Raw genomic sequence first — 15,646 nt, forward strand, 5'->3', positions numbered from 1 at the left:
TCGTTCAGGAACGGCCAAGCCACTGAGTGACAGAAGGCACCTACAACTGCTGGACGTGAGAAAGCGTGTTAACACAGGCCGGCTGCAGAAGGACGTGGGCAAAGAGAGCAGCGACCGAGTGACCAACGCCCTCCCTGGAACAGAACCCCTTTAGGATCGATTATTTCAATGAGTTACTTCTAAAACCTGGGTGTAGCAAAGGTTATGCATTCAGGAAAACTACAACGTCTCTCTTCTGCAAAAACAATCACCTCCACCACCATCATGGTAGCTACATTCTGAGTGTCTGCCATGTGCCAGGTATTCTATGAGATAGATGTTATGATTCTCAACGCACAGCAGCAGAGAGAAAAATCCCTCCCACCCCACCTCCCACACACACACAAAAGAAGAAAAAGAAAAAAGAAAGGATACAGTTAAATTTTATATTTTATAATCAAATTATGACTCCCAGTGAAATCATATTTAAGATCTCAGATCATTCACACATGACATACACTTAATGAGGATCATTTTCTAGGTATAAGGCATTGCCTCCTTAGAGCATTCAAAGAGTAACAGAAAACATTAGGGAAAAAAAAAGACTGTATCTATTAGATGTTTTACACAACTCTTGATGATTTCACTGCCTCTTATGGCCAAAGAGCCAACACAACATTTACAACTTTTACCTTGGGTTAAATTACATTTTACTGTTTTAATAAAGACTTCCTTAGCAAGCTGGTATCCAGAATACCCAACTCAAACGCTAAATTTACTGCAGTTTATTCATAACCATCTCATTTTCGTGAATGGTGAGTAGGAATTTATCTGAGGTTATGGCTACTAATATTGCTGATGCTACAACAGGCTTAAAAATGAAATTTTAACTCTAAAACTTTGGCTGAGAGGACTGTTTGATTCTGACTTCACCTTTAGATTTTAATCTGACCAGCATTAAGGAACCTAGGCATTAAAATCCGTAGATTATCTGGTGCTTCAGCTGAAATGAGATGTAACTTTCCCTCTCAGGCCAATATCTCATCAGCCACCCCCTCCCACGATAGATTTGCAGTAAAACAGACATGAATAGATAATCTGAAATCCTTTTTCCTTCCCAAAGGTCATCCTTTCAAGCATCAGGGTTGGAAAGGCTTGGTGGTATGCAAAGCTTTATTGTTGCTCATAAGGTTTAAAGTATCTGAAAACAGAATCTTAACGAATCAATTATTATGTTGCCTTTTGCAACAGCTAAAAGCCACAAAAGAATACGGAGTATAAGCATTCAAATGATGTCAATTCAGGTAAACGGCTAACGGCTAACTAACGTCAGGACTTTCTACAATAAATCAGTACCTTCCCCTTCTTTTATAAAATTACACACCCTAAACCCAAGAGGGCTTATACAGCAAGACAGCTTCTATTGTCCTGGTGTTCCTAAAATACAAAACCTGAAATGCGTTTAGTGCTAATGAAGCAAGCATGAATACATTCACGGGTTACAGCTGTACCCTTATAGCTCAGCCAAACCTATGAGTTTGTAACACTGTCACATGCATATGACTCATAGGATACATGATGAATGCCCTCTCTCTCATTAATGCAAGAACACTAATACTTTTATTCTGAATTATTATTCGACTAACTGAAGAGAATTATAATTGTGGGTCAGCCTGCTACCTACAGAATCCAATCCTGAAAACAACCTTTAACTACCAAATGGTAAGAGGCATCAATACCCAAGTATGTCTTTAGCACATCACCATCCTCAGCTCACCACACCTACCCTCATCTTCATAATCAAAGAGCTAATGTTTACTGAGCTCTTCCCATGTGCTAGGATTATGCTTAGGCCCTTAAAGGAACTATTTCAGTTAATATTCACAACAGTCCTAAAAGAAGAAGATATTATCACCATTTTACAGATGAGAAAGATGAGACTTAATGAAGTAATTTTATACAAGAGCATAACCAGTAAGTAGTGGGTCAGGAATGTGACCTCTAAGGATTTACACATTTGGAAAAATGAATAGATGAAGACTTAAAATTAGCTGAAATGTCAAAATTATTAATAAGTAGAAAAAGACAAAAATACCCATAAACCTCAGAATTACCTAGGGCCTTGAAAAGTTCTTCTCGTACAGCAGAGGTGAATTTTCTGACCAGACACAATGTTGTCATAATAGCAAAAAGTAAATTGTAGGATAACACAATATAGAAATTTCCCAGCCAATTAAACCTTCCAAAGTCTCCAAGTAGATCAAATCTAGTGATTCCTGTTAAAAATAAATAAAATAGCCCTTAATAAAATCAGGTACAATAAATTTATATATACATAACAAAATAAAGTACAAATCAGACGGATCAAATTCCATGGACTTTCTCATTTCTGTTGGTGGGATCCTAGGTAAAACGCACGGCTGTTACCTGGTGGGAAAACCCCAGTCAACCCAAAGCGACTCTGCCCACATATCGCAGCCTCTTGGAAGCGATGAGCAATGGCGCTGACATGAGTCACTTGCTCAGAGGTTTCGCCTACATCCACAAGAAACCCACCGTGCCACTCGTGTGGGGCAGGTGGGTGCAGCCTGCTCCCCTGAACTAGGAAACCAGGGTCGTGATGGAAGAGATACCTGACAAACCCTCTCACCTCCCCCACCCTTGTCCCCTCTTCATGCAGGCTCCTGTTCACATGTCACCTCCTCCGAGAGGCCACCTGATTCCCCTTCCCCAGACAGCGGACCTGCCAAGGCCCTCCACCCTGATTATGTTTCTTCACAGCACACACTGCCCGAAATGTTTCTTTTCCTTTGTGGGTTTTTTTTTTTTTTTTTTTTTGCGGTACGCGGGCCTCTCACTGCCGGGGCCCCTCCCGCTGCGGAGCACAGGCTCTGGACGCGCAGGCTCAGCGGCCATGGCTCACGGGCCCAGCCGCCCCGCAGCATGTGGGATCTTTCCGGACCGGGTCACCAACCTGCATCCCCTGCATCGGCAGGCGGACTCTTAACCACTGCGTCACCAGGGAAGCCCTCCTTTGTGGTTTATTTATTGCCTACTTTCGCCGCTAGAATGTAAGTTCTATAAGAACAGGGACTGTGTCATTTTCATTCTTATAATTCCAATGCCCAGAGCAATGCCTTGCACATACTTAAAACTTATTACATAACAAATAAACAAATAGAGTGATTCCTTTCCAAGGGAAAACACACACACACATTATTCATCTGAGTTGGATGCTACAGGCTTGTGCAGGGAAATGGCCAACGCTGGAAATACAGTGTAATTATGTCGTATAGGTTGCAAATGCAGTGCAGTTGTATCATATATGCATTGAAGTTACTTAAATTCACCTATACATATTTAAAAAACAAGTCTTTTTATTGAAAAAAAATCTGAATAGTCATTCTATTCAGTGAGCTCGTGTCCTAGGCCCAATACTTATTGGAAAGAACATGTGAATGGTAGGGTTTTTCTGACTACTGGTAAATGAATAAATAAATAAGTAAAACAGCATTCAAGTGGTCAGTCAACTGAGAGATGATGGAATTGTTGACACTCTTTAAGGAAGAAACTGAAGAGCTACTCGGGGCCATATAAAATTTTAACCACAAAGGACTGTATAGACAAAATCATATACCTTTAATTTTATGGGTGATCTAAGAATTTCAAGAATAACTTTGACTAAACTCAATTTCATCTTATCAGCTGACTTTTAAACTTAACTCACATCCCCACTCAATGCAGTCCCATCACCTATTATACAGAGAGACTCCACAAAAGCAGCTTATGGAGACAACAGAAAAACAGCCGGTTTCAAATAGCAGCTCTTTTGTAACTACATCTATCCAGGGCCAATGTATTTGAATTTGAGACACAATAATCTATCATAATATTTTAAAGAAGTATAAGGTTAGTGAAAACATACAATAAAATATCTTTTAAAAGAAGGTAAAAGGGACCCAGACCCTAGTAGAGTATGCAGCATAGGTCACACCATGAGATCATGGCAACCATTCTGGCGGCAGTTTATCAGACTAAAGACTTAATAAGACTTCACTCTATTAAAAAGAATATGGGACTTCCCTGGTGGCACAGTGGTTAAGAATATGCCTGCCAGTGCTGGGGACATGGGTTCAAGCCCTGGTCCGGGAAGATCCCACATGCCGCGGAGCAACTAAGTCCATGCGTCACAACTACTGAGCCTGCGCTTTAGAGCTCGCGAGCCACAACTACTAAAGCCTGCGCACCTAGAGCCCGTGCTCCGCAACGAGAAGCCACCGCAGTGAGAAGCCCACGCTCCACAACAGAGTAGCCCCTGCTCGCCGCAACTAGAGAAAGCCCACGCGCAGCAACGAAGATCCAACGCGGCCAAAATTAATTAATTAAAAAGAAAAAAGAATATGTATCTAATCATATATATTATTTTTCAAATGAAGTACCACTTAATTAATTTATTTTACATCTTTATTGGAGTACACAATTGCTTTACAAATGGTGTGCTAGTTTCTGCTTTATAACAAAGTGAATCAGTTAGTACCACTTAATTTAAACTAGGCAGTTATATGTAAACAAGGTACAGTCCTCCCAAAAAGAACTTCAGTGGTTCCATGGCCCAGGGATCCCAGGTAAGCATATTTGATTTTATGCATTTTTTAGAAAACATTTATTTATTTTATTTATTTATTTTTGGCTGCATTGGATCTTCGTTGCTGAGCACGGGCTTTCTCTAGTTTCAGCGAGCAGGGGCTACTCTTTGTTGAGGTGCCCACAGGCTTCTCACTGCGCTGGCTTCTCTTGTCGTGGAGCATGGGCTCTAGGCACGCAGGCTTCATAGTTGTGGATCGCGGGCTCTAGAGCACAGGTCCAGTAGTTGTGGTACGTGGGATTAGTTGCACCGCGGCATGCAGGATCTTCCCAGACCAGGGCTCCAACCCGTGTCCCCTGCATTGGCAGGTGGATTCTTAACCACTGCACCACCAGGGAAGCCCAGCATATTTAATCTTTAGGGCCAAAGACTCCCGAGAATCTGGTGAGAGCCACGGAATTTTTCACAAGAAAAACACACATACGTGAGGGGGCAGGCGTGCGCGTATGCGCACACACACACAATTGTGCATATCACGAAGCTCATATTTATGGAGGAACTGACAAATAACAGAATAAAAACCCTCACCCAGATGCGCTATAAGAGTCTTATCCGGTCTCAAAAATTTTTGATCATACACCACCAAAAGCAAAAATAAAATTAGAGTACATATACCCATTATATGTGTATTTTAATTATTTATAAACTATTGATATATATGTACTACTCACTGACATATACATTATTTTACACACAAAACAAAAACTTTAAAAATTATAACAATAAAAATAAATACAAGTTCTAATAGTTTCTTCACACAGCCCAATGACTTACTTTGTGAACGGACGGGAAACAAACTCCACTTTGGAAACCACTGTCATATGCTAAATAGCAAATTGGCACCTCCCAGAACTTGGCCTGTGTCGTGCTGGGACAGCACCACTGCATGAGAGTGAGGTCGGGGGCAGAAAGCATTCGCAGAGTGAGAATGGAAGGTATGTTACGAACAACAGAAAAATACTTTCACTAGAACTTCTTAGTGGACTCAACTTGGTATCTCGAGAATCAGGGTCAAGACCCAGTGAGAAACACCAGGCGAAGCGCAATCTCTCTCATTAGATGTTCTGGTCCCCAGATACCTCAGGTTGGCCTCACAGACAGAAATCCAGGAGTCTGTTGCTAGAGTACGCGTGAGGCAGCAGACAAAATACTAGAGATTATATAGGGACGAGCTCTAAAGACCTTGCTGTTTCAAATTTAATGTTTTAAAAATCTAACTAATATCGACTGACTAAAAGATTACTCTGGTACCACACAGTTCTTCACTTCTGAAAATCTTCTATTAGACAAGAAGCCTTAAATAATCACTTTTCTAAAATGTCTGAGAGGATTGTGTCACAGCAATAATTAAACTGTACAATGTACTTTTTATTTTAATTCTTTTCTTCCAGTTTTATTGAGATATAATTTACATACCTCACTATGTAAGTTTAATGTGTGCATTATAATGATTGGACTCACATACAAAGGAAATGTTTATTACAATAAGTTTAGTGAACATTCATCACCTCAAACAGATAAAAACTTAGAAAGTTAAAAAGAACTTTTCCCACGTGATGAGAACTCTCAGGATTTACCCCTTAACAACCTGCCTCTACAGCACACAGCAGTGTTAACTCTAGGTATCATGCTGCATATCACACCCCTAGTACTCATTTATCTTGTAACTGGAAGTCTGTACCTTTTGACGGCCTTCATCCAGTTCCCCTTCCACCCACCTCCCGTCCCTGCTAACCACAAATCTGATCTTTTTTCTTATGAGTTTGTTTTTGAAGTATGATCGACCTAAAACACTATGCAAGTTCCTGTTACACGACATAGTGATTCAATACTTCTATATATTTCAAATGATCACGATGTCTAGTTACATAGTTATTGACTATATTCCCCACACTGTACATTTCAGACTGTGAATTTTGCAACTCTAATCTCCTCACCTATTTCTTTCCTCCCCTTACCGCCCTCCCTCTGGAAACCACCTGCTCTCTGTATCTATAACTCTGTTTCTGTTTTGCTATGTTTGTTCATTTGTTTTGTTTCTTAGATTTCATATTATCAGTGGAATCATACAGTATTTGTCTTTCTCTGTCTGACTTATTTCACCAAGCGTAATACCCTCTAGGTCTATCCATGTTGTCATAAATGGTTACATTTCAATCTTTTTTATGTTTGAGTAATATTCCAGTGTGTGTGTGTGTGTGTGTGTGTGTGTGTGTGTGTGTGTGTGTGGTGTGGTGTGTGGATATACACACACATCACATCTTTACCCATTCATCTATTGATGGGCACTTTGGTTGCTTCCATATCTTAGCTATTATAAATAATGCTGCAATGAACATAGGGGCGCATACATATTTTCTAATTAGTGTTTTCATTTTCTTCAGATAAATACCCAGGAGTGGGATTGCAGGATCGAATGGTAACTCTATTTTTAGTTTTTTAAGGAACCTCCCTACTGTTCTCCATAGTGGCTGCACCAGTTTACACTCCCATCAACAGTGCAGGAGGGTTCCTTTTTCTCCATACCCTCTCCAGCATTTATTATTTGTAGACTTTTTTTTTTTTTTGCAGTACGCGGGCCTCACAACGCGGGCCCAGCCGCTCCGTGGCATGTGGGATCTTCCCGGACCGGGACACAAACCCGTGTCCCCTGCATCAGCAGGCAGACCCTCAACCACTGCGCCACCTGGGAAGCCCCTATTTGTAGACTTTTTGATGATGGCCATTCTGACCAGTGTGAGGTAATATCTTGTTGTAGTTTTGAATTGCATTTCTCTAATAATTAGCAATGTTGAGCATCTTTTCATGTGTCTTTTGGCCACTTGTATTTCCTATTTGGAGAAATGTCTATTTAGATCTTCTGCCCATTTTTTGATTGAGTTGTTTGTTTTTCTGATATTGAGCCTTTGTATATTTTGGATATTAACTCCTTATCGGATATATCATTTGCAAATATCTTCTCCCATTCAGTAGGCAGCCTTTTCATTTTGTTGACAGTTTCTTTCATTGTGCAAAAGATTTTTAGTTTGATGTAGTCCCAGTTGTTTATTTTGCTTTTGTTTCCCTTGCCTGAGGAGACAGATCCCAAAAACATATTGCTAAGGCTGATGTCAAAGAGCATACTGCCTATGTTTTCTTCTAGAATTTTTATGATTTCAGGTCTTACACTTAAATAATCTGTTTTGAATTTATTTTTGCACACGATGTGAGAGAGTGGTCCAGTTTGATTCTTTTGCATATAGCTTTCCAGTTTTTACAACACCATTTATTGAAGAGGCTGTCTTTTCCCCCACTGTACATTCTTGCCTCCTTTGTCATAGATTAATTGACGTAGCTGCATGGGTTAAACTTCTGGGCTCTCTATTCTGTTCCATTGATCTATGTGTCTGTTTTTGTGCCAGTACCATGCCGTTTTGATGACTAGCTTTGTAGTATAGTTTAAAATCAGAAAGCATTGATACCTCCAGCTTCATTCTTCCTTCTCAAAATTGTTTTGGCAATTCAGTATCTTTTGTAGTTCCATACAAATTTTAGAATTATTTGTTCTAGTTCTGTGAAAAATGTCATTGGTGTTTTGATTGTACTGAATCTGTAGATTGCTTTGGGTAGTATGGTCATTTTAACAATGTTAATTCTTCCAATCCATGAACACAGTATTTCTCTTCATCTTCATTTTAACAATGTTAATTCTTCCAATCCATGAACACAGTATTTCTCTTCATCTGTTGTGTTGCTTTCAATTTCTTTCATCAGTGTTTTCTGAGTACAGGTCTTTGCCCCCTTATTTAGATATATTCCTAGCTATTTTACTCTTTTTTGGTGCAATGGTAAATGAGATTATTTTCTTAATTTCTTTTTCTGATAGTTTGTTGTTAGTGTATAGAAATGCAACAGATTTCTGTATACTGATTTCTGTATATTAATTTTGCATCCTGCAACTTTATGGAATTCATTGATGGGGTCTAATAGTTTTTTGGTGGTGTCTGTAGGATTCTCTAAGTATAGTATCATGTCATCAGCAAACAGTGACAGTTTTACTTCTTCCTTTCTAATCTGGATTCCTTTTATTTCTTTTTCTTGTCTGACTGCTGTGGCTAGGACTTCAAATACTATGTTGAATAAAAGTGGCAGGACTGGGCATCATTGTCTTGTTCCTGATCTTACAGAAAATGCTTTCAGCTTTTCACCACTAAGTATGATGTTAGCTGTGGGCTTATCATATATGGCCTTTATTATGTTGAGGTATGTTCCCTCTACCCAGTTTGTGCAGAGTTTTTATCATAAACGGATATTGAATTTTGTCAAAAGCTTTTTCTGCATCTATTGAGATGATCATATGATTTTTATACTTCAAGTGTCTTAATGAGATATATCACATTGATTGATTTGCAGATATTGAACCATCCTTGCATCCCTGGAATAAACATCACTTTATTTATTTATTTGTGTACGATCCTTTTAATGTACTGTTGAATTTGGTTTGCTGAGATTTTGCTGAGGATTTTTGTACATGTTCCTCAGTGCTATTGGTCTGTAATTTTTTTGTGTGATAGCTTTGTCTGGTTTTGATATCAGGGTGATAGCATGCCTTCCTCTGCAATTGTTTGGAATAGTTTGCAAAGGACAGGTGTTAACTCTTTTCTAAATGTGTGGTAGAATTCATTTGTGAAGCCATCTGCTCCTGGACTTTTGTTTGCTGGGAGTTTTTATTACTGATTCTATTTCATTACTGGCTATTGGTCTGTTCATATTTTCTATTTCTTCCTGGTTCAGTCTTGGGAGACCGTACATTTCTAGGAATTTGTCCATTTCTTCTAGGTTGTCCATTTTATTGGCATATAGTTGTTCTTAGTAATCTCTTATGATCCTTTGTATTTCTGTGGTATAGGTTGTAATGTCTTCTTTTTAATTTCTGATATTAATTTGGGCCCTCTCTTTTTTCCTTAATCAGTCTGGGTAAAGGCTTATCAATTTTGTTTATCTTTTCAAAGAACCAGCTCTTAATTTCATTGATCTTTTCTGTTTTTTTTTTTAGTTTCATTTATTTCTGCTGTGATCTTTTACAATTTCTTTCCTTCTACTAACTTTGAGTTTTGTTTGTTCTTCGTTTTTCTAGTTCTTTTAGGTATACAGTAAGATTCTTTATTGGAAATTTTTCTTGTATCCTGAGGTAGGCTTTTATAACTATAAATGTCCCTCTTAGAATTGCTTTTGCTGAATCCCATAGATTTTGGATCGTTGTGCTTTCATTTTCATTTGTCTACAGGTATTTTTAAATTTCTTCTTTGATTTCTTCAGTGACCCATTGGTTGTTTAGTAATGTATTGTTTAGCCCCCACATGTTTGTGTTTGGGGAAGTTTCTTTTATTGTAGTTGATTTCTAGTCTTATAGTATTGCAGTTAGAAAAGATACTTAATATGATTTCAATTTTCATAAATTTACCAAGACTTGTTTTGAGTCCTAGCACGTGATCTAGCATGTGCAGAATGTTCCTTGGGCACTTGAAAAGAATGTGTATTCTGCTGCTTTTGGATGGAACAGTCTATATATATATATATATATATATATATCTATTAAGTCCATTTGGTCTAATGTACTTTTTAATTAAAAATACCAACACAAGAAAAAGTAACAATACTTAAAATTTTAACTTAATAAGACATACAAATGTAAAATACTTCAAAATCTCTATTTCTAGGGAAATATATAAAAGGATACTAAGGCAGCAAATTTTAAAATACTACTAACTATAAGAAAATTTCAATTACCAAATGCTGTCATTTCACTCTCCTAGTCAAATACTGAAATGCTTATTCCCATTCAGAAGTTCATTTCTTTAAAAGATAAGTAAAATATATACCAGGTAAGAAGCTCAGTTAGTTAAACAGCAGCTAAGCATAAGGCCACATTATCTGAATTATCTGTCAATAAAATACTCTTCATAACAAACCTAGTGCAGCTCCCTGCACTAGGATTCAACTGAAAATGTTTTATGCATAATTCCTTAAATAAAGATCTTTTTTAATCCGTACCTATAAAAGAACTAAGGTACAAAACAAAACCTCATTTCAAGAAAGAGCTGGTTACTCCACCTGCAATATGAGTCAAGAGAATTTACGTTTGTTAGCCCACCTGAGTCAACTTAGACTTTTAGCAAGCAGATTCATGTTCCTTAGCTAGCAAGAAGTTGAGAGAGAATTTATAAAGCTTGACACACTAAAAGGATCATTAAAGTAACTTTCTCAATAAATCATGTGTGCTGGCATATCACACAGATGGCTGACATGAATATCCATGGCTTTAATGAAAGACTGCCAAAAAGAGCACATACTTTTATTACAAAAAACAAATTTATAAATTAAGTGTTCTTTGACAAAACATTGGGATTAACACATTTCCCCCCCCTCTGGATTCCCATAATAGTTAGTATAAATTATTATCTTGACTAGATTTTTAAATTCCTTTCTCTAAACAAGGCTTTTGAAATAAATTTACCTACACAGTGTCAAAAAATAAATGTGACTTAAAGAGTATGAAATAATAAAATCTACAATCAATTTTGAACATCATTAATTTCAGGACTAATGTAAATAGGCTCACTGTCAATTATTTTATTTATTCACAAAGAAAGTAATTCTAAAACTAATGAGAGGTTCCACTTTTGGGGGGGTAACAGAAGATGATGTTAAAGGAAAGAGTTTAAATCTGACCAGTCTTACTCTGCAAATAGATTTTCATTATATTACATGAATTAGAAATATGTTTATTGACTTCAGATTCCAGCCAAAACTAAGTGAAGGAGACCAGATTTTCCCTCACACCTGAATCAATAAAAAAACTGGACCAAATATACAAAACCGTGGTATTCGAGACCTTGAACATCTAGCAATGAAGGTCAATGATGCTGAGATGAGAAACAAGCAAGGTGGGCTCTTTGTTTGTCATAGCTCCTGCCTAAAGAGGGCTTTCTGACTCAGAGTGGAAAGGAACAGGGACAGAGTCCAACCACCTCATTGAGTTAAAGAGGTGCAGGTGGAGCTTGGGACAGCATGGTGGCTAGAGAGCTACACAGGGTGGGAACCTGAAAGGTGTGCACAGGACATCTTGAGTATTCAGTCGGGAACTGACCAATACGTTGCTTGTGGGAAAACAACCAACCCAGAAATGACACAGATGACAGAATGAGTATGAAGGACATTAAAACAATTATAACTATATTCCTTATATTTCAGAAGCTAGAGGAAAGCATGAACTTGTTAAGTAGAGACATAAAACATATAAAACAGACCCAAATTTACCTTCTACAGAGAAAAATTACAATGTAAGGTATAAAAAATACATTAGATGGGATTAAAGACAGATTAGACACTGCAAAAGAAGAGATTAGTAAACCTGAAGACATTTTCAACAGAAACTACTCAAAATGAAATACAGAAAGCAAAACAACAAAAACATGAATGGAGCATCAGTGACTAAAAAAGAAAATGATTATGTCAATAGATGCAGAAAAAGCATTTAACAAAATACAGCATCCATTCGTAATAAAAACTCCAGCTAAGCAGGAAAAGAAGGGAACTTCTTCAACCTGGTAAAAGGCATCTACCAAAACAAAGAAAAAAACAAAAACTATAGCTAATACCAGTTAATGGTAAAAGTCAGAATGCTTTCACACTATGGTGAGGAACAAGTCAAGAACATGTGCCCCCACCACACTTCTATTCAACATTGTACTGGAGGCCCTAGATAATACAACAGGGAAGAAAAATAAATAAAAGCATCCATATTGGAAAGGAAGAAGTAAAACTGCCTTTATTCACAGACATCATAATCATCAAAGTAGAAAATTCAATGAAACCTATAAAATAGATTTAAAAGAATTACTAGAACTAATAAGTGAACTTATTAGCAAAGTTGCAAAATAAAAGATCAACACACAAAAATCAACTGTATGTCTACATACTAGCAATGAACTATTGGAAACTGAATTTTTAAAAAAAATACCATTCACAACATTATCAAATGTGCAAGCCCTGAACATAAAACTACAAACACTGCTGAGACAAATGAAAGAACTAAATAAGTACAGACTGTTCAAGGACTAAAAGACTCAATATTGTAAAGACATTAATCATCTTCAATTTGTTCTACAGATTAAACACAATCCAAATCAAAATCCTAGCGGACATTTGTGTGAAAAATGACAAGCTATTTTTAAAAGTCATACAGGAATGCAAAGGACTCAGAATAACCAAAACCACTCTGAAAAAAAGAACAAAGCTGAAGGACTTACACTACCTGATATCAAGTCTCATGATCAACCCACAGAAATCCAGATGGTGTAGTATTGATGTAAAGACAGAGACATCGATGGAACAAAATAGAGTTCAGAAACAGATCTGCACCCACACATACATGGACAATGGATTTCCAACAAAGTTTCAAAGGCAATTCGGTGGAAAAGAATAGATTGTTCAAGCAGTGGTGCTGGAATAATTGGTTACCAAATGCCAAAAAATAAACTTTCATTCATACCTCATACTATATATAGAAATTAACTCAAAATAGGTCATGGACCTAAGTATAAAATTTCTAGAAGAAAACATAGGAGATAATCTTTGTCATCTTGGGTTAGAGAAGATTTAACTAGGTATGACACCAAAAGCACAATCCATAAAAGAAAATTTGGTAAATTTGTTTTCATCAAATTAAGAATGTCTGTACTTTGAAAGATATTGGTAAAAGAATAAAAAGACAAGCCACTGAATGGGGAAGATATTTGCAAGTCAGGTATTGTGATAAAGCACTTTTAAAAAATGAGCCAAAGATCTGAATAAATATTTCATCAAAAGAAAAAATACAGATGGCAAATGAGCACGTTAGTCATCTGGGAAATTCAAGTTAAATCCACAAAAAGATACCACTACACACCTATTAGAAGGGCTAATGTTAAACTGACTGACTAAACCAAGTATTGGTGAAGATGTAGAAGAACCAGAGTTTTCCGACACTTGTGATGGAGATATAAAATGGTATAAGCACTTTGGAACAGTTCGGCCATTTCTTTATAAATGAAGTATACACACAGGCATTCCATTTCTAGTTACTACCCAAGAGAAATGAAAGCCTAAGTCCATACAGAGACTTGGATGTGAATGTCCATGGCAGCTTTATTTACAATAGCCAAAAGCTGAAAACAACTCAAATGCCCTTCAGTGGGTGAATGGAAAAACAAATTGTGGTATATACGTACAATGGAATACTACTCAACAATAAAGAGAGTGAACTACTGACACAGGAAACAACACTGATGAATCTTAAAATAAATACACTGAGTAAAAGAAACCAAAAAATAGTACACAGTGTATGATTTCATTTATAAAAATTCTAGGAAATGTGAACTAATTTATAGTTATAAAAAGGTCAGTGGTTGCCTGGGGATATTGCTGGGGCGGGGGTGTGGGGGAGAGGGACGGAGACGGGTGTGAGGGAGGAAATATACAGGGCCAAAAGGAAACATCTGAGGGTGACAGACTTATCCACTATCTTGATTTCAGTAACAGGTTCACGGTTACACAAGTTATATCAAAACTTATCAAATTATACACTTTAAATATGTACAGTTTATGATATGTCACTTATACCTCAATAAAGCCGTTAAAATGCATTTATCAGGCTTCAGACTATATACCCCATATCATGCATGAATATATTAGTGTATGGCTGTGTCAAGTAGATTTAATTAGAAATTCTATATTTCTGTATTTGCTGTTGTGGTATGAGTTAAATTTTAAAGTATTTTTGAGTTCCTATTCATATTCTTGACCCTACACAGGTACTGTAAGAGTTACAAGTAAGTATGTGTAACATTTATTCCCTTCATGGAATTGAGAGTCTTCCTAAGAAGATTTTCGTGACATGAAACACTTTCGGCGCAACTAAAAGTCTTTGTACAGTTAAGTGAAGTGAAAAATTGAAAAGCACACGAGTTCCTCCATTGCACACATGTCCTAAATGCTATGTGCAGACACTGGATACACTTGATCATTACTTCCCTTAAGGAGCTCACAGTTTTATGGAGCGAAGAGAAAAGTGAGCAGTTAGAACACAATGCGACAAGTGACATGGCAGATATGTGGAGGACTGAGAAAAGTATTTTGGGAGTACACAGGAGGGAACTTAAAGGGGGAGAAATTCAAGGAAAACTTTACCTGTGGAGTTAATGGTGAGCTGACTCTTAGATGGCATGTTAGGTTATGCCAGAGAATAGGTGATGACAAAATTATTCACGGCAGACGAAGTAACATATTCAAAGACATAGTGGGTACACAGCAGTATTTGCTTCCCAGCCCAACACAAATGAAGAGCACCCCTTTTATTCATGATGGTTCCAAATGTAAGGCTCGGAGTGGCAAGAGATGAAGTTGGACATACAGGCGGAGTTAGGCATAAATGTTCTTCTGTGCCACCTTATGGAAACAGGTAATTATTCTAGTGGCAAAAGACTTTAAAGCACTGGGAGCAGGGTGATGACAGGATCACATTTTCACTGTAAGAGAAAGAGGTGCTGAACTAACCCTTAGATCATGACTAAACTTTGGGTGGAGAGGAGGGTGGAGGAGACACTCCCGCCTGGGATGCTATCGGCACAATAAAGGCCCCTGTTGTCTGATCCCTCTTCCTTTATCAAGTGCGTAACACTAGGGAGACAAATAAGTCAAAGACTGACTCATAGTCCTAACAATATTTAGGCCTCAGGAGCAAAACTACAGCTACATAAGGAACAACCATCTCTGAGAACAATCTGAAGACTATCAGAACAGATTTTTCAACAACTAAGGATATAAAGAAAAGGCCACTTCGCGATGGATGCGCAGAGACTTGGTCTAGTCAGAACCCACATCCCCCAGTGTAGCAACCCACAGCAGGAGGGATATCATGACGGCACAGGTGGCCCCTGAGGAGCAAGGGGTCCAGGCGCCATGTCAGGCTCCCCCGCCCAGGGGACCTACACCAGGAAGATG

General features: G+C 37.7%; 1 protein-coding gene across 12 annotated transcripts in view; it reads right to left on the reverse strand.

Moving 5' to 3' along the window:
• The window catches only part of LMBR1 (limb development membrane protein 1), a 154,226-nt gene that overhangs the window by 16,345 nt on the left and 122,235 nt on the right, over positions 1–15,646 (reverse strand). For 9 of the 12 annotated variants that reach the window (XM_019930257.3, XM_019930255.3, XM_073810133.1 and 6 more), the window contains one exon: positions 2,094–2,255. The exons of the other annotated variants lie outside the window; for them this stretch is intronic. In XM_019930257.3, the coding sequence (XP_019785816.1) occupies positions 2,094–2,255 (162 nt within the window). The remainder of the gene's footprint in view (positions 1–2,093; positions 2,256–15,646) is intronic. 12 annotated transcript variants of the gene reach the window in all.

This window comes from Tursiops truncatus, chromosome 9 (genome assembly GCF_011762595.2).
Source record: "Tursiops truncatus isolate mTurTru1 chromosome 9, mTurTru1.mat.Y, whole genome shotgun sequence".
In the NCBI taxonomy this organism is placed as follows: Eukaryota; Metazoa; Chordata; class Mammalia; order Artiodactyla; family Delphinidae; genus Tursiops; species Tursiops truncatus.